Source organism: Pavona decussata, unplaced genomic scaffold (genome assembly GCF_977016875.1).
Source record: "Pavona decussata unplaced genomic scaffold, jaPavDecu1.1 SCAFFOLD_161, whole genome shotgun sequence".
In the NCBI taxonomy this organism is placed as follows: domain Eukaryota; kingdom Metazoa; phylum Cnidaria; class Anthozoa; order Scleractinia; family Agariciidae; genus Pavona; species Pavona decussata.
Window position 1 is genome coordinate 3,691,064 of NW_028145572.1, and position 19,517 is coordinate 3,710,580.

A 19,517-nucleotide genomic window follows, 5' to 3' on the forward strand; every position below is an offset into this window, starting at 1 on the left:
TTCATTCCTAGCACTGGAGCTGGGAAACTTGTTTTAAATATTCAGTTAATGTCAAAGTTCACCCGAGTGGTTTCTTCCATAAACTGCATGCAAAACTAACCTCAATAAATATTAACGTCAAGGGAAGTGAAGGGGTTTTTGTTTTTTTATCTCTATTATTTAATTTGAATGCATCATTTAATCAGTGATTCTTATCCAAACAAACTTTTCTGATGCTAATCCTTGAAAGCAAAAGGAATCATTTGTGTCCGGTTGCGATGATCACGAACTATAAGGAATACGTTTTATTCCAGACCACGGCGATCTTTAGGCCTTGTGACTAATGCAAGGGAAATGACTTCTTGTTTATTCACAGCAATCATGGCGGTAAATACAAGTGAGCCGCAAATAGTTACGAACTGAATTTAAAACCTTATTCACCGACAGTGAGGAGTATAGTTCATTTTGTGTATCGCACGCATACATAAATTTCCCGCCTAAGAAAAAAAATGCACGAGTTTGGCTGCCAACTGTTCTTCTTTCAAAAATCAGCAGTGAAACACCAACAGTACTAGTTCAAGAGAGGAAAAAAATCAGCCATTAATTATGACAAATGTATACAAAATTTGCTTTATTCTCACTCGGAGTCTCTTTTTTTTTAACAGACTGTTCTCTGCAAATTAGCAAGATTGTACGTAAGGATTTTAATAGTCAAGATTTCTTCGTGGTACTGATCAAATTATACCTTTAACTTTCATCGATTCAGCTTAACATCAGAAAGGGACCAACATGGCACGAGACGAAGTGTCACGCAATAAGAGAAACCGAAATCAGTTGTTAAATAATTTCAGTAAAATTTGGCATCAGAATATAGCTGCACACTTTTCCTACTGCAAGAGGAAAAATTAAAACCACCATGACACTTCTTTCCATCTCATTCTCGTCTCGCAGAATTCAAGAGAAAAATCTTTTACCCGTAGCATTTTATCAATTTCTAATTCAAAATTGGTTTAGGTTTCAAGTTTTACGGCAATTTTTATGACCTGACTGATGGAATTTCAGTTTTTTTCCGCGCCAGTTCTGCACTTTTGTGTCCTCCAAAAAATGGGGAATTTTACAGGTCGTACCGCGGAGAGGTCCACAAGGTTCACCTGAGAAGAAACAATGCAAATCAGATGTTTGAATAAGCGCCATACACCTGTTTAATTTGGTTGAACTGAGTTATTTCAATTAAAGAGGAACTCAAAATAATATCTATCAGCGCGCACTTACAACACTCACGTAGCAAGACCTGGTTTCACTTGTGACGCAGTACAAGCGCATGCGCAGAGTCCATACAAGCTCTTTAAAACGCAGGCGCATGATAAGGATCAAAGTATTCTCCATTCTCGTCCCCAGACCCCGCTTTCCTTTTATTGAGCACCAAGAACGCTCTTGATGCTGACCAAAAGAAAAGCTTGTTGCGGGCTCGAGAGAGTCGGCGTTTCTCCCTTTCTCAGTGTTTCAATGGACCCTTGTGCGCACGCTTATACATGCGCAGAATGTGTAACTCGGCTGACTTGGAAAACCATGATATTCTTCTGTATCTTTCATGGTATAACTATTTATTTATTATATTTATTTATCCGCAGTTTGTTTCTCAACATGGTGTCTCTTAGCTTGCGTCATGGCGCCATCTTTCGGTAATTATGTTTATTTAGAATTGTTATATTCATTTTTTTGTTAATAATGAATTATGTTGTTCACTGGTCAGAATTGATTTAACCCTGCGGTACACTTCAAACTTTGTAAAATTTTAAGCATTTAAGTAATTAACTCTTAGTTAAGTTGTACTTAACAGAAACTTCTTTTATGGAAATTTTATCTCTAACATATATCACATTAGTCTGACAGTGATGGAAATTCGTCTATTCCTATTAAAGTTTACCTTCTGCAATCTTTCTCTTTTATCCGTTTTCAGGTGAGATTGGCCATACTGACAAGTCTCAAATAACGTGTTGCGGAACATACCCAGGGCGAGAGCTAGCCTTCATAGCCCTTTATACAATTGATTTCAAGACAACTCATAGCGCGGCCAGCGTTTACAGACCTCTACACAAGGACAACCAACCAGAAGATTAAAGCCAAATAGTTGAAATGAAATTTCCTGCATTCCCAAAGCTACTACGGCTTGATCTCTTCGGATTCTTTAGCTGAAAATTTGAACTGCCAAAGGATTTTGTATGGATTTCGACACAATCAAATGTTCTTTCAGACTAAAGTCTTTTGTCTGAATGTAAGGTGTGTCATGGTTTCAAATAAAAGTTGTTAAGAGTTTAACCTGAAAAGATCAATTAAAGTCTTGATCAGCCCTTGTCTCATCTAATACACTTATACTGGTCGGACTGTTCGAACTCATCCATCGTTTTGTTCTGAGCCTGCGCTCATTTAGTACAACACCACAGGTTACCCATGTAGGTGTCCATGCAGCTTCACAATATAACCTCATCAGAAGCCACAGTTTCCAGAGAAAATGCCATGTAAAATAAGACACATTTTTATTTTCTTTGTAGACTGTTTGAGTACTAGTCTTTATAAACAATTTTTCAAAACTCGATTTTCTGCTAAAATCTCCTTCAAGGTTATTTTTGGTGGATCCAGTTGAAGGACAATCATGAATTGGCAAGCATTAATTTTTGTGGGAGAGTTTTAGTTACATAATTCATGCAGAAACTTGAGATCACTAAAATGAAGACTTACGTGTCAGCTTAGTTCAAGTAAATTATTATGAACTAAGCCAATTTGCATAAATGAACTTAGAAATACAAAATAAAATGTCATCAAAATATTTATTTTTAATTTATGTTAATAACTACATGAAAATATTCCATTTAAAATTAACTTCCTTTTAAAACCAATACTAACAAAATTATAATCAGAGCTTAAATCTAACGTCCCGCCTCGACTAGCTTTGTGGCTATTTGTGGGACAAGCCCTTTATATAATCTAAATCTGTAAATATATAATATTGTTGTTGTTGTTGTTGTTGTAGCACTTCAAATACATTATATAGCAATGAAATTATATTTTAAGCAATGTTTTATGTCTTTGGCTAGACCTTTGAAAGTACAAAATATTTGTGTGGTTCCAGAAAATATCTATACCTGGCCCACCCCATGGAAAGTCATTGGAAATTCTTAGGGGGTGGGGGATATCAAAAGCCAAAATTTTTAAGGTACCTATGGAGCTAAACTGGAATTACCAGTGGGCTGGGGGGCTCAAACCAAAAACCCTTCCGTGGGGGAGCCATGGATATTTTCTGGAACAACACATTATAAAATATTATAATCAACATATAACATGATGTTGTAACCTTATCATAAAATGTTGAGTTCAAATATACCAAATTGTTACAATTTTGAAACCACTGTAGGCTGTTTCAAGCAGTAGTCAGTAAAAGTGTTGACCTCATGGAGATATTCTTCAGGATAATTCTTATAATGTTGTACATGACCTGAGCCTTCACAAAGCTTTGAAAATACTTTGATCCCTCTTTTCTTGTGAGCTTCCATAAATGTCAAAACGTTCTTCTCAGGGACTAAGTGGTCCACATTACTGTACAGGAACAGTTCTGGGCAACCCATGGGTGCAGTTATAGTGTCTGGTATAAGTCGTTTTATGTTTGAGCTTAAGAGAAAGACTAGAGGACCAACCACCCCCAGTCCAACCCACATTAGGCCTTTAAGCAAAGGATTTGGTATTGTTTCTACGATTGTCGACTACACACCTTTTATGCTCTGCAGACCTGGAAAATGAGGACAGCTATCAAATATACAGCCCACAACTCGAATGGAATTAAAATGCTGATCTCCAGGAGATGATATGGCTTGATTTATGAAGTAATACACATTAAATCCTCCCATGCTAAGGCAGTAAAGGATGACTGGGCGATTCTGATTAGACTTCATTTCTACAAGTATATCCAGCAACTTAAGGCTAACATCCTTTACTCTGTTCAGTAGTATGAAAGTGTTAAAAGGGTTTGCAGATATTCGGATTGTGTCAAAGCCTTTCTTTTCAAATATTTCACTGTACTTTGCCAGGTGCTTGTCCTGAGCGCTATTCCAGCCAAGAATAGCTACGATTGGGCTTGACTTGTCTGTTCCTGATCTTGTGACAACAGCACCAATCTCTTTGCATTTGGCTTGAAAATGAGCAGATTCACTGGCTGCAGTCATTTGCTGACGTAACAACACACAGCGAGAGAATCCATAGCTTGGTGCAAGACAAACTCTTGTTCTCACATATGCCATGCTAGTGGTTAATTCAAACAATAGTGTGTACCAGGCCTGTAAGGACTCAATTCAGGAAACCTAAAAATACGAAAATAAAGAAGAATATAGCAAAAAAAATTCATAGTTTATTTGGTGGAAGGGAAATAGGGACTTGGACGGGGCAGACATTCACTCTGGTAACTGAAAACAGTTGGGGGGGGGGGGTACTGAAAATATTTTTAAAAACCAAAGACTCTGAACAGAGGGCAACAAGAAAATACCATGTACATCCATAGTTGTCTAAAGTTATAATAAGGACACTTTTAGGTCCTATTTTCACCAAACAGTCTTTCTGATTTCATGCTGGTTTTTACTGAATGAACAAGTGTAAATTTAGAGAGATTTGGACAAGAGGACTTAAACTGGGGAATTGTAAGTGCCTCTTTCTCAGTCACTCAGCCGCGAATGATTGCAAAAAGAAGCTAACTCTTAGAGAAGTAAGCTTTTCACTACTTTTCCAAATACCTCATCGAATCCAATAATTTAGCATACGTGTAAGCTTAGTTTTACACCAATATAATTACTACTAGTGACCCTCCTAATACTTAAGGCTGTTGTAAATCTCTGTTCCGACTGTTCGTGCATTGGATCGAGAAAAAAATCTGTCTGAAATAAAATGAACACATAATAATTATGGTGCCTACAAAAATCTTCCACTATAAATATCATAGTTTAGCAGACTCACCTGTTAAAGATGCGAACTCTTCAACTCTATCGCTCTCCGGCTCCACTCTCTGTAGGCCGCTGTTCGGGAAAATAAGCCCGCACTCATCCCCCCGAAAACTCTCTGCCGCTCTCCTGCCGCTCTACAGCTATGAACTGAGCCCGCGACTCTTCTGAACAGTTACTTGTTACCGTGACGTCACGACAAACAAAGTTCTTTCGGAATCAAAATGGCCGTGAATTTTGGATGAATTTATAACAAAGTTTGCTGCTAAGCGACTAGGAAATATGGCCGACTCCGATGAAGAAACGGTGACAGACCATCAGTTAAAGTTTGTTCTCTTAGGGGATGGTGCATCGGGCAAGGTAACTGAATTAATTTTGTTGTTACTGAAGCCACCTTGTAGAGAACGTTTATGATCAATTTCTCGACAGCCAAGAAGTCTGTCATTTATCAATACAGCAGTTTCCGTACCCGCTTGTTCTCTAACTGATGTATTTGTTTCCTTGAAGACATCCATATGTGTGAGATATTCTCAGGAGAATTTCGACAAAGCTTATAAGCAAACGCTTGGGCTGGACTTCTTTCTTGGAAGGATAGTTTTACCAGGTTAGTATGGATAAAACGTGCAATACCCAAAACGCGCCATCAACGTATGCTTATTGTTTGAAGATCTTTGTATAAATGAATTTTTCCAGGTGCGATTTATCACATTAAAAAAAAAAAACATCTCACCCATTTTTAAATGTTAATTTATTTTGTAGGCAATGTTCACGTTACTTTACAAGTATGGGACATAGGAGGACAAACTCTGGGTGGTAAAATGCTAGACAAATATATCTTTGGAGCCCATGTAAGTTCGATTCCTCAGTGTATTTATTACACTCTGTTTTATCGGAAACTACTCTGTTAATTTTGAAGTCCTTTAAATGTTGTAAATTTGGTCTTGCTGACAACTATTTCCTTTTTTTTTATACATTTTTTATTTTGTTTAAGCAGATTAATTAAGGAGTCACCTAATAGCATCTAAATGATTATGAAATTGAGGCCGCATCCACACATATGCCTTTTTGACCAATTTTACTTTAAAAAGATTATTGTTCAAAATGAAGTTGTTTTGTCCACGTGTACTTGTCTTCATTACGCTTGAATACTATCCTCTATTTGGGAAAACAAGCCCTGACACTCTGGGGTCCCCTACATGTTTGATTGAAAACACCACTTTTAAGTGACAACTGTCAATGCTTTTAATTATCATTGATTTTTTTTTAAAAACTTCTGTTTCCATTTTCTTTTTTTACAAAATTCGAACAAACAGTAAATCTCCATATTATTTTTTCAAAAATCTTGGTTATGGGCAACCTTCCATTGAGGGATTATGTGAAACATGATCTGTTGTTTTTATTTTCTAACTGTGATCAAGAAGAATTAAAATCTGTGAACTGCAAATGACATGCTTGTCATGATATAGAGGGGTGGGGTTGGGAGTATATGGATATTTTCTGTAACTACACAATATTAATAATACTAAGAGTGATTCAGTATTTGCATACTTTAGTTTTAGTAATCGTGAACCATACCATACCATACCTATCATTTATACACAACGAGTTTCAACGCAATAGCTTGTGGGGTTGGGTGCACCATATGCAGGATATTACTTACCACTTAGCTTGGCTTCCATGTGGTTACAAGTTAAAGTAAGAGAAGGCTATGTTGCTGGCATTTTTCTATAGTCCTTATTTGTGATGGTGATATTTTTCAGGCTGTTTTACTTGTTTATGATGTGACCAACCAGAGCAGTTTTGATAACCTTGAAGACTGGTTTGATACAGTGAAGAAACTGTGTGAAAAAGAGGGATCTAGGCTACCTCATATTGCTCTTGTAGCAAATAAAGGTAAGTCTTATATCATTAAAATGTATATGACAGAATATATTTTATTTGTTTGATCAAATTTTCACGTTGTTCTCATATAAAAATAAAAAAATTTTTGTTTTAATGAGTTATCAGTTTTTCTTCCCTGCAGTTTGAGGTGTATAAAAGCATGAAATTTCACTTCCAGTGGGATACTATACCATACAAGATGAGAGACTGGGGATAGTATAGTGTCTGCTGTGACGTCAATACATTCAGGATCACTACTTTTGCAGTTTCTCTATTCCTCAGTAACTGTTAAGAAGACAGAACATGAACTGGTGCGCGCATGGATAGAGCCGGCGCTCGCATAGACTGATTTGAATTGTCATAAGCATTTTTGAGTTTCGTAAGTTAAGTTACGCGTACTTTGTCGAGTGAGCGTGATGTAGGGAGTTAAGACGTTTATTTTGAGATTTTTTTCGTAGAGTTTAGTGCCAACCACGTTACCGTTTTTTTTTTTGGCCGATTATCATCCTTGTTTTAAGAAGAGTTTTCTGCAACCGCTTGTGAACAGTAACTGTTGTTTTGTTTTATTGTGGGCATTCAACATTCCAAGTCATAATTTTGTCCACACAATTTTCTTCCTCTCCACACGAAAAACAATTCGGGAATAGAGAAACCGCGAAACTAGTGATCCTTTATTGACATCACAGCCCGACTCTCCCCAGTCTCCCATCTTGCACAGTATTGTACTTTCCCAACCAGAATTCATGTTTTTTGTCTGTCACTTTTTATCTTTATTTTATGTCCTACATTTATGCATGTTTGAATAGTACATCTTTCTCATCTAGGTTTAAGGACGGTGCCTACTATTGTTACTGCGCATACGTTCTGCACATCTCGAGATACTCGGGTTTCCTATGGGTGGTGCCTGCTAATACAGGAATATTTTTGCACGGTTTAAAACTATGCGGAGAAAGCAGAGCTTAGCAAACGCTTTTGGTATCTCAAAAGAAAATTGGGGGTAACCATGCATTTTTCCGAGATAATTAAGCTTCAATTTAGGAAAAAATCCCATACATTGCTTGATATTTTGGCGCTTTTTAGAGATATTATTGCTTAATTATCTCTGAAAAATGTGTGGCTACCCCCAATTTTCGTTTTGGATTCCAATAGACCTTCCTAAGATCTGCTTTTCCCGCATAGTCATAAACCGCACAAAAATACTTCGATATTAGTAGGCACCGTCCTTAATTTCAAAGTTAATTGTTTTTTTCTGTCTAAAGTTGACTTGGAGCATCAAAGGGTGGTGAGATCAGACAGACATGGAAAATTTGCCCAAGAGCATGGCATGTCAAGGTGAGAACTTCATCGAGATGATTAGCCATGTTTTTTACCTGAAATAAAAACATGCTTTCATTACAACCCCCTCCCCATGTGAAATTAATGAAGTAGACGTCAAATTGGCAAAGTAGGCATTCCTGCCCTGGGACTGCCAGTGTCTATAATAATCATTATTACATGGTGTTATGAAGTTATTCAATTTTATTATGGTATCATTTTATTTTTCAGTTATTATGTTTCTGCTAAGACTGCAGATCAGGTAAGTTGATGGGGAATTCCTCAAAAGTTTATACATGGAGTTACCATAAGAGTCTTGAGTGTAACATTTGAGATCATTATATTGTGGCAGTCATTACTTTTCAAGGAAAACTACTTTCAGAATTTATTAAGGACCTTCAAATTTTATCTTTGTTGGAGGTTTGGTACTTTTAGGGGGTTATCGTTATTTTGAAAACTTTATGGTTTTTAATCTTTAGGGACTTAAATTTCATGGTACTTGTGTCTTGAAAGTAATAAAATGAATTTGTGTTTAATTTATGCCAGACTGAAGCTTTCAGGTGTGAATAATAATTTGTACTTGTTGGAGATGGAGAATGAAACACTGTTTGGGACAGAGTAATTTTTAAATTACAGTAAACTTGGAGAAATATTCATTTATTTTATATTTTAAAGGATGTTTATTTATTGTACTGACAGTTTGATAAATGTTATTGTCCCTTTTATTTTAGATCAGTCTTTGTTTTCAAAAAATAGCTGCAGAAATATTGGGAATCAGATTAACAAAAAATGAAATGGAACAGCAATCTGTATCCTTTGGTAATATGGAATGCAACATTATCAGAAATTTGCAAAATCAAATCTTGGGTATTTCTTCAATAATTTCATATTTGGGTTAGCAACAGTAAACATGAAGGAAAGAGGCTGTTTATTTGTCCATTTGTTTGTCATATATACAGTCCTCCTCACTGCCAGTCATGAATGTACACCAACAACCCTCACTAAGATCTGCTTTTCCAACATAGCCATAAACCACACAAATAAATAAAATTGTTTCAGTATCCAACATCCCTGCCAGGGAAAACACTGCCTTAAAGCTAATTTCTCCAATCAGCATTTCAAACATGAAATGAATTGTTTGCCAAATTGAAAGTACACTGGAATCTTAATAATTTATTTGAACCCTCAATTTTTCAAAACTCCTGATTCTTTGAACCAAAAGTCATCTCCCTTGGATTTGCTTAAGTCAGATTTTTACCCCCAATTTTTGGAACTCTGGATTTTTAGAACCAAATTCACTTTCCCTAGGAGGTTAAAAAAAATCAGTATTCCACTGTACTTTGTTGAGAGATAAAAATTATTTCATGCCTCCTTTTCTGTAATCCCCTTGATTACTTGTTTTTCCTTGACATTTTGTCTCCATTCAGAGAGTCATCAAAGCCGACATCATTCAATACAACAACCATGAAATGCCATCAAGGGCAGCTCCTACTCAAACCAAGAGTTCCTTCTGTTCATTGCAGTAGTTAACATAGATATTTTATTTTCTTAATGGTTGTTTTTGCGGTATTTATTAATAATATACCAATGATTGATGCAGATCTCTGTTGCATTGGCAATTGCATTGCATTGGGTGGAAGTCAAAACTTGCCCACTTCTTCAGATGTCATTAATTGACTAAGGCTATTAGATAAAAAAACATGTCAAAATCCCCAGGCAACAGTTGTCCAACACTGTAACTTTTCAGCTATGCTTGAGATATGAATCTAAAAAAAGCATGGGGACAAGAATTTAAATATGTTGGAACCCTGCCTGATGAACATCCTGTTAGTATGACCTTCTCATTATTACAGCCACCATGTTCTTCTGATAATGACAAGCATCAAATTCCTCCATAAAATCTATCTCTACAGTTGAACCTCCTGTAAGCGTACACCCTTGGGTCCACATTGAAGTGGCTGCTTCGGAGAGGTGTCCACTTATGAGGTGAAAAATACAGTGTTTGTGTGTGGCTAGGACCATGACTGAGTGTCCACTTAAGAGAGGTGTCCACTTATGAGAGGTTAAAAATGCAGTGTTTGTATGTGGCTGGGAGCATGATTTAATGTCTACTTAGGTAGGGGAGGTGTCTACCTACGGGACGTGTCCATCAGCAGAGGTTCAACTGTACTTGATCAAACATACAGGTAATGAGAAATTATAAAGAAATGATCACCAAAAATACACTGTCTTGATGTTTAGACCAATTCTCACAACTAGCACCATAAGAAATGTATGGAGACCGGTCAGGAGAATATACATGTTGAAATTGGGGACAAGCACGTTCATTTCCCTGATGGTGGTCATATGTACAGGGTTCATGAAGTTTGTTTGGTTTTATGTAGTACATCTATTTCGTGTTTGAAGGATTCCTGCTTGGCTTAGGGTTAACCCTAACTTCCTTCACATTGTATAAATGTATGAATATTTTTAATCTTAAAGGGTCCGTTTCAGTTAGAGACATAGAGCAGTACTATTATTTATTATTTAGAACAGTAAACAAATGACTGAGAAGTGAATGCTTTTGACTTTTTTACATAACTGATATACCCTTCTACAATCAGCATTTTTTTCAGAGTGAAAACGTAATGAGTAATCAGAAATTAAGTGAGCTTTCCATCTGTAAGGTCTGGCCAACAGTATGCAATATTTCCATGCCGCCCCACTGAAGTCTCACTTGCTGCTTAAATAGCGCTTAACCAAATTCAAGTATAGATTACAAAAGGTAGTTGAACTACTTGGTAAACCTTAAAGTAAATTTCAAAGCCTCAGTCTTTCATAATTAAAGAAGTTGGTGTTAAACGTTTTTCTATAATTTGCTATAAAAAATTGGATGCTCAGGGGCAGTGAGAACTAGGTCAGCCTGACCTCATAAATGGTAATATTTTGCTCAATTAAGAAGTATAATGCATGCAGTTATGTGTAAATAAACCATTATATGTTAATGAAAATTTTTTTAGTTGTCTTTATTATTTCTGCCAAGTGGTCATCCTGTAAGCTGGACAGGGAGCAGTCTCTTTCTTGTCCTAAGTTTGAAGCGTGCATTGGTATCCCGCATCAATCTTTTTTCCAGATTTCATAATTTTACTGTCCTGAGAAATGTACGACTGATAATAATAATAATAATAATAATAATAATAATAATAATAATAATAATAACTACTTATATAGCGCTTATCCAGTTCTGTTCTAAGCGCTTTACAAAGTAAAAATCATATTTGTTTAAAATAATTCGAAAAAAGATGAGTCTTAAGTTTACGTTTAAAAACATTTAAATTGTCGCAATTACGGATGTCGATAGGTAGTTTGTTCCAGAGTTCTGGGGCCGAAACAGCGAAAGCTCTGGAGCCATATGACTTTAGATTATGGCTGACATGACATAGGCGAAATGTGTCAGACGATGATCGGAGCGTTCTTGAAGTTGTATAGCGGCGTATCAGGTCTTGTATGTAGATGGGGGACTGTTGGTGAAGAGCTTTGTGGGTGAGCAGAATTATTTTGAATTTGATTCGCTCGGAAACTGGAAGCCAGTCTACCTGTAAGCAGGCTGACTTTGTCCCTCCCCAGGGTACCCATAACACGTAGTGATTATCACCGAAATGGTGCGACACCAGCTTGTACTGACAAGTGGTCAATAATTCCTTGTAAAGCCTCTAATATGAGCCTGGTATCATGGAGCCTTCCCTGAGATATGAATATTATAGACGGGCAACCTGCCTATTGACTGCATACAATAAACAGCCGCACATGTTGTATTAGTCCATTGAGACTGTTAGTAGTCTCTTTCTTGATAGCCAAGACTGAGATAGAGCTAAGAAGGTGAAGAAGCTTCTTGAGCAAAGTGACTGAACCAGCTCAGAGAAGAACTATTTCTGACCATGTTAGACAATTTCTCTAACTAAAGTTGATGATGTAAAGTGCAAGGCATAAGTTGGGATAAAGTTTCATGGACAATTTCTTGCTTGGGCTCGATAACAAGATCTCCGACTGACAGCTCCGCTCTCAACACTTACTTTAGAGTAAGTGGCCTTTTCTAAGAGAATCCGCCATGGTTCACCGCTTCACAACTAATTTTCGGAGTCTCTGGTAGATTTTTTACTAATCACGTACAGTGTAACGTGTGGTGGTGATCTAAGTAGAAACGCGATCAGGCGCTCGTTCTTCTTGCAAATTTCGTTTTCTTAAAAGGTATGTTTTAGGTGGCATACTATTAGTTAAAGGGCAATCTCATGGGTATTTGATCAATACAAAAATAACTAAATTTATATCTACGTACACTACATGTTCATAAATTGCACCAAGAGGAACAAACCATTAAGTGAATTTTAAAAAGAAGTATGAGCAGGAAATCAGTTTTTTTCTAATTTCATCAGACAAAAGGGAAGAACTTGCAAACGTCGGCAAGACTTTTTCGAGTTGGTATTCATTACCGTCCTTACCGCCATCCGTAACCAAATACCTTTAATAATTTTCGTGCATTAAATAGCCGTTGGGAACAAAACTGGCCCATTTTTTGAGACTTCCATTTATGCAAATATGTTTTCGGCTTTTCAAATTGTCACTTTTTTTTTGTTTAGTAGTGGCAATTTTTAAACAAAGATGAACCCACAGTAGCAGTGAACCTTAAATGCTTGGTAATAAAGCTTCAAGTTTATTCAAGAGTCAAAAATTTAGCAAAAAAGAGAGACTGGCCCGCAGGTAAAGCATAAACACAAGACACCATTCAAACACTGAGAAACGAAAACACAAGGAATAAGACATTTTGTGCCTTGTGCTTGAATTTTCAGCTTTTGTATGACTTTTGAGTTTGCTCTTCCCTTTGCTTTTGTGCTTGAATCAAAGCTGAAAAATAGTGACCATTCGTTCCACCACACTCTTGTTTTTCCACTGATGTGACCCTAGTTCCTCTCTGATAGTCATCTCGCTTTCGTCTAGACCTAACTCCAGTACTAGAACTTTTTTAATCAATTGCAAAATTGTTTACAGCTGAACATGCATTTATTGAACTATAAACTTCAATGTAAATTAAGCACCAATCATCTTCCAAAACAAACTCAGGTATATTTTCCGACTAACATCTTCAGTTATAGGCAACAAAACAAAGCAGATCACAAAAAGGTCATTATAGCCTAACTGGGATCATCACGGCTCCGTTTCCGAGGCAAGAACACCTCTCTTGTCCCTTCACTACTCGGCGAGTAACAGCGTGTTCGTTTGATGGTTCTTTGCGATCGTTTTGTTCTGTCCTCTCTTGAGTCACTTTCAGTTCTCTCTCCTGTTCTCCTGTTGCCGTCTCGATCATGTGTTCTCGAACGCCTCATCTGACTACTCGAATGGTCCGAACCACGCCTGTCATCTTTACGAGGGCGTCCCCTTCCTCGCCTCTCTCTACCAGATTCTCTCTGCCCTTTTGCAGTCTCACGCCGTGGTTTTCTTTCCCTTTTCTCGCCATTTCTTCGTTTGCGAGTAGAATCTGTCCGGATGTAACTTCCTTCACCTTCTGAAGCTTCACTTTCACCTTCTTTAGTGCTCCTCCGCGAGCTTATCCTTGTGGAGCGCCGTCTGGGTGCCGCGGCATCAAACTCCTGTTCACTTTGCAGCTGTGCACTAGACATTTCTTGATCTTCGTTTTTATCACGTTTGCTTGACTCTGTTTCATGAGCCCTCTCATTCTCACCCTGTTCATACGACTCGCTTGAAGAACTGATCTCCTCGTCAAATGATGACAGGTCACTAGTGTGAACTGATGATACCTCGGAGATGTCTGACTCTCCATCTGAATATTCACCAACTGAGGACGCCTCGCCAACATATTCTCTTGACAAGAAAGAGGCCTCTAGGCTGGTCTTTTCAGAAACTGACTCAGCCTTAACTTCAACATCCTTGTGTATGGATAGAAAACTGTTTTCATCAGACGCTATCTGCTTCTGCGACTCATCCATCCCACAGATTATCTCAGCTGCTCGCTCTTTATTGTCTGTTGTCAACTCTTCAACATATTTAGTAGCTGGAATTTCAATGCCCTTTGCGCTGGTCAGATCTGAAGCCGTAGCACTTATCATCCTTGCACTACTTTCCGGTTCTAAGCCCTTGTTTCCTTCTTGTTTGTTTTCCACCTTCCTCTCCAGCCTCCCCACAGTTTCCGTTAGCTTGTGGGTTGCCAGCCACTGCTCAATGCTTTGTAATTCGTTTACTTTGCTTTCACTGTCAGTATGCGAGACACCAACATCATACCACTCATCATCTTTGCCACTCTTCACTTCAAACAAAGTTCTCATAGAGTTCTCATTTCTTTGAACTCCAGCGCCAATTTTTGAGGTTCCTTCTTCGGGCAGCTTTTTGCTATGTTCCTTTTCAGAGTCACCTGGAGGTTTTAACTCGGTTTCAACCACCTCCTCCTGCTGCTGAAATTGAACAGTCGCACTCTCACTGTTCTCACTTTGCATTTTTCCTCCAAATGCCTTGCTTCTTTCCTCTTTTACCTTTACTTTCACTTTACACTCCAAGAAAGAACCAACATTACTGCCGTTGTCGTTTGCTTTCTCAACCTTCACTTGCGACAGCTTCACGACCTCACCTTGGGAAACGCCAGATTCACCAGCTGGAGAACATTGGCTTTGAGCAAAAATTTCATGAGTTCCTTTACAGCTGCTGATCTTTTCATCTTGTGAATTCAAACTGCTGCTGTGCCCTGCTACCAAAGCAGAATGGCCTCCACCCACATAACTTTTTTCCACTTTCACTTTGGATATCTTCGTCTTTTCATCTTTCATTTTGAAAAGACTCTCGTCTGGTTTGGGGGAAAGTTGACTGTGATCGTCTCGACTTAGACTTTCGGCTTTTACTCTAGATGTTTTTATTTTTCCGTCCTTAGCTCTGTTACTGTCCTCTCCCTGTTCCTTTTCACGGAGACTCGGGCTGCCTGTTTTCGTCTCCTCTCCTTTTCCTCCAACACCTGTTTTACCTTGTGTTGAGTGGGATTTCTTTATTTGCTGAGCAGCCTTTGCTGATACAGTACCAACCTTTGAGCTTTCCTGAGTCCCCGACTTCCCTTTATCAGCACCAAAGCTCTCAGATATCTTTGCACCTAAATAATGACAGAGAAATGGTTCTTGTAATGCTTATTCAATTTATATAGTGTATTATCATACCACACAACAGTGACGCGCTGATTAACACTACAGCGGAACCCCGTTAATACGACCACCTTCAGGCCGAGAAAATGCGGTCGTAATAACGGGGTGGTCGGATTAACGAGGTTGTAATACTAAGAAAATGACTGGACTTTCAATTCATTTGGGACACAAAAAAGTGGTCGTAATAACGAGGTGGTCCCATTAACGAGGTGGTCGTAAGGCGGGGTTCCACTGTACATGTTATTCACAAGCTGACATGTGTCATGGTGGGCATGTTGACACAAGACAGTTGGGCCACAAACATGTCATCTATTACTTAATGCAGACACTATAACCAAGATGTTTTTAATAAGTTTCCAACTTATTAACCGAGTAAGGTCACAGCAGACAGGAAATATCTGGATCAAGTTAGGTCACAGCAGACAGGAAAATATCTGGCTCTTGGTCTGTGCACCATGACCTGAAGCCAAATATTTTTCCTTAAATCCTTCCACTCAGTCACTAAGTACATGTTATCTTAAATGAAAATGTTCAAAGGCACCTTACAACTAAGGTTTGAGGTTAGAAATCATTTTAGTAAGGGTGCATATGACAGCTGCTATCAGGTCATTAATGATACATGTATCTCACACAGTAAAAAGTGTGACCATTCAGATCAAAGTTACTCAGCAGTACATTCCTCTGCTTTAGAAAGTGGTTCTAATGTCTGAGTGAGTTTATGGATAAAATTTAAAATCAAAGATGTCGGGAAGTAATAATTGGCCTTGATTTTCAGTTTAAAGTGACCAATTCCACATATTTTAGTATTTGCTTTGCAACTCTTGGTCAAGCTAGGGCAGGGACTATGTATTGGACCACCGTGAACAGAGTCATGGTGAAACAGTTATAACCATTGTGATTTTGCATTGAAATGCACTTTGGTTACACTGTACTTTTTGTTGTTTGCTGCATGTACCTGACGAACTTGGTACTGGAATAAGCTGACTGATGTCGGATATGACGTCAGATGTTGACGGCTTGGTCTCCTCTTTGTTGTCCACCATCTTGTGTTTCCGAGGCTGTTTATCTTGTCTCTGAGGGTGCTTCTGCATATAAATGTAGTTCTGCACAACTCCCTCAATGCGAGTCTGGAATGCCTTGGCCTTGCTTTCAAGAGCTTGTGAAATAAGTTGCTTAACACCCCGATCCAACACCTCTGATCTGTAAAGAGAAAATCAGATCATTAAAATCTGCTACTAAATTACAGTTGAACCTCCCCAGTTAAGCAACTGCTTCATTTGACAGAGTCCTAATGCTAATACTGAATTAATTTTATTCAGTGGGATCACTATGTTTTGCATTGTTGGTGTCTTGACACCATGTTGCCGTGATGATGATGATGACGATGATGATGGGGATCATCACCTATATTTACAATCTATGAAGAGTAGACATTTCCCTATGTGACCAAAGCATTTTGGGTATTCATCCATTTAGCATCTGAAAGTTCTTGTCCAGTCCGTCCAAATGTTAGATGAGGGAACTTGGGATGCACTGCTGGAGCCAAAAATGCCTTACTCAGCTCATGTGATCATATTTATATATGTTTGAAACACCAAAATACCCTTTCTGTTAACATCTTTAAGCAAACATAGTGTCACTTAATCACTTACTGGTTTATGTGTTTTCGCAGGCTGTCCCTGACTTGGTTTTTTGGCAGAACATCAGACCATGTCTGTTTTGATAGGAATGTTGCCACATGGCTCTCCACCCTCTGCTTCAATTGCCGATAAGATTCCTGTTTATAACAATCAAACATCAAAACTATGTTTGAATATAATCTGTAGGGTTCACCACTTGAAAGGCTGGAGGCATACAGCCCTGGTCTTCACTCATAATTTGCAGTGATTATGATTGCCTGTACATGTATGTTTTTCGTGCAACCATGACATTGGTTAATGCGCCGATCAACTCGAAACTTCAACATCCCCCCCCCCCCCCGGGGCAAACCCCGGGCATTTGAACTTTTGAAGATTGGATTGTTCAAATTCCCGCCCCCTAGGGCCAAAATGGTGTTCAAATGCCCTACCTTATCGTCAAATTTGTCTGTCAAATGCCCATCCTAAAGAACAATCGTTGTCGGCTCCTGTCATGAGTTACTACAAAAACCAAATCTTTAACATTGAAACTCATGATTGGAAATTGAATTTATTAAGTCAGACAATGTCAATCAGCAAGTGTAGGCTGCTCTAACTCCGAAACAAGGCAAAGGTTGTTTAACGAGAAATACATAATAACATATTTAAAATGAGTTAGCCGGCTACGTAGACTGTTCGAGTGGCAGGGTATTCTGCAGTTATACCAAAGCGGCGGTTTTTCATTCGACAATATTTTTTTTTCTTCAACTGTTCACTGCTGTTTTATGGCTATTCTAGAAACCTCTGCAGACACAAATGCGGGAAAAAGGCGCAGCTTGACTCATTGCATAAAAAACTACATCGTTTAAAGAACTAGAAATACATATTAATTAGTTAGCCGGCTACGTAGAATGTTGTTCGAGTGGCAGGATATTCTGCAATTTCAGCCAAAGCGGTTTTTCATTCGACAGTGTTTATTTCTTTCACTATACTCATTGCGGGACAAAGCCGCAGCTTGACTCCTTGTATAAAAAATCTACATCGTTTATATACCATCTATAAAAATAATTAATATTTAAGCACTCTCACTTTTGAAGACCTTTTTTGGTAAGCTTTCATTGTAATGCTGTATCTCTTCCTTTTCTCTTCCATCTCGTCCAAACACGTGTTTATAGCTGTTAGCGACTTTGGCGCCCCCCCCCCCCCCCCAAAAAAAAAAAATGATTTGAAACCTGACACTTCCAGTTCAATTTTCCCCACCCCACCCAGGCAAGGTCAAATTCCCCACCCCCCGAAAGGCCTTACCCGTCAAATTCTCCACTCCCGGGCACAGAAAATAGTCAAATGCCCGGCCCAGGGTGGGGGGGGGGGGGATGTTGAAGTTTCGATTTGATCGGCGCATAACCTTCTCTATTTGTATTCACAAAGGGTAGCAATGGTTTCTATTGTTATTATATATTATGCAACACTTTACCAAAGATATACCCACATCCATGGAATTATCCATGGAGTTATATTTTCTTAAAAAAAAAAAAAAAAACCCGGTCAGCTGGCTATGTTTGTATCATACCAGATTGATTATTCTGATGGCGCAGCTTTGAGAATAATTGCTTGAAGCACCAGTAGTCCAATACTAGTATGATGTGTTCCTCTTGGTTTTTTAGGAGCATTTCGTCCACCAGAAAAGGTGCTTAGTTTCAGTTTCAACACAGATTTGACCAGAAAAACATAAAACATGAAAGGCTTATATGAGGCCCTGCCAGGGGGGGCTCCCGTGTCGCTTGTCTGAATTTTAAAATGTCCCGTGTCGGTGTTTTGTCAGTGCTTCATGTCGCTGTCGGAAATTTAATGAAAATAGTTTGTCCTTGTCGGAATTTAAGGTTAGGAAAAACGGTGCGTGATGCGGAAAATAGATCGCGAGCCCAGTTTCTTTATCACCTCAGACCCACACACGCTTACCTTGTGAAAAGGTCTGCTAATAATGCAAATCAACGGGAAAAGTATATGGACGAAGGCTTCCGCCACTCGCGAGTCACGCCATCCTCTGGATCGTCCTTGCTCGATTTTTCACTGTCTTTATTTTTATTGGTCAAACTTTTCCCTTTTTGGCCTTTACATCACACTAAAATTAGCGCAAAAACATATGAAATCACCGTTCTTTGTCGTTAATTCTCGGCCTTATTGTCACTGTCGGAGTTTTGTCGAGAAAAGTTGTCTTTTGTCGCAAATTTATTTCATGCGCTGTCGCTACTTTTTGGGCCATGTCGATTGTCGGAATTTACCCTGGCAGGGCCTCTTATATCCTTATAAAAATCAAGCCAAATTAATACGGATTTGACTTTGAAACCAACCTTTTGTTCAAGTTCTTCAATGCAGTCACGTCTAAATTGGTCAAAGATTCCCTGTGACTTCACATGTTCGACAATCTGACTCACTAAACGCCTCGATTTGTAATCAAGTTTTGCTGGTGGTTCGGCCGCCATCTTGAAACTGGCGAGGAAGGAATATCCCAGAATTCCCTTCTTGTTAAACAGATCTCGACCCAGTCTCTTTCAAAATGGGTCGCTAGA

At 38.4% G+C, this 19,517-nt stretch overlaps 2 protein-coding genes, 1 long non-coding RNA gene and 1 pseudogene across 4 annotated transcripts; 2 read left to right on the plus strand and 2 right to left on the minus strand.

Annotated features, from left to right (window-relative positions):
- Window positions 1-1,435: 1,435 nt before the first annotated feature.
- Window positions 1,436-2,389, plus strand: LOC146464872 (uncharacterized). The gene is made up of 2 exons (XR_014868458.1): window positions 1,436-1,661; window positions 1,940-2,389. It is a non-coding gene; the product is annotated as an uncharacterized LOC146464872 (long non-coding RNA).
- Window positions 2,390-2,582: 193 nt separating this feature from the next.
- LOC146464873 (transmembrane protein 53-like) lies at window positions 2,583-4,964 on the minus strand (annotated as a pseudogene). Its single transcript, XR_014868457.1, has 2 exons — window positions 4,827-4,964; window positions 2,583-4,331 (listed from the first exon to the last, which is right to left on the minus strand). The product of XR_014868457.1 is annotated as a transmembrane protein 53-like (transcript).
- Window positions 4,965-5,153: 189 nt separating this feature from the next.
- LOC146464874 (ras-related protein Rab-28-like) lies at window positions 5,154-11,146 on the plus strand. The gene is made up of 8 exons (XM_085129558.1): window positions 5,154-5,321; window positions 5,469-5,565; window positions 5,721-5,809; window positions 6,722-6,854; window positions 8,102-8,174; window positions 8,388-8,418; window positions 8,888-8,965; window positions 9,584-11,146. Exons 1-8 carry the CDS (start codon window positions 5,244-5,246, stop codon window positions 9,680-9,682), a joined length of 678 nt encoding a protein of 225 aa, XP_084985684.1. The 5' UTR covers window positions 5,154-5,243; the 3' UTR covers window positions 9,683-11,146.
- A 1,687-nt stretch (window positions 11,147-12,833) lies between these two features.
- Window positions 12,834-19,439, minus strand: LOC146464875 (uncharacterized). The gene is made up of 4 exons (XM_085129559.1): window positions 19,299-19,439; window positions 16,984-17,108; window positions 16,287-16,531; window positions 12,834-15,282 (listed from the first exon to the last, which is right to left on the minus strand). The coding sequence occupies exons 1-4, from the start codon at window positions 19,428-19,430 to the stop codon at window positions 13,325-13,327; spliced, it is 2,460 nt and encodes an 819-aa protein (XP_084985685.1). The 5' UTR covers window positions 19,431-19,439; the 3' UTR covers window positions 12,834-13,324.
- Between the last annotated feature and the right edge of the window lie 78 nt (window positions 19,440-19,517).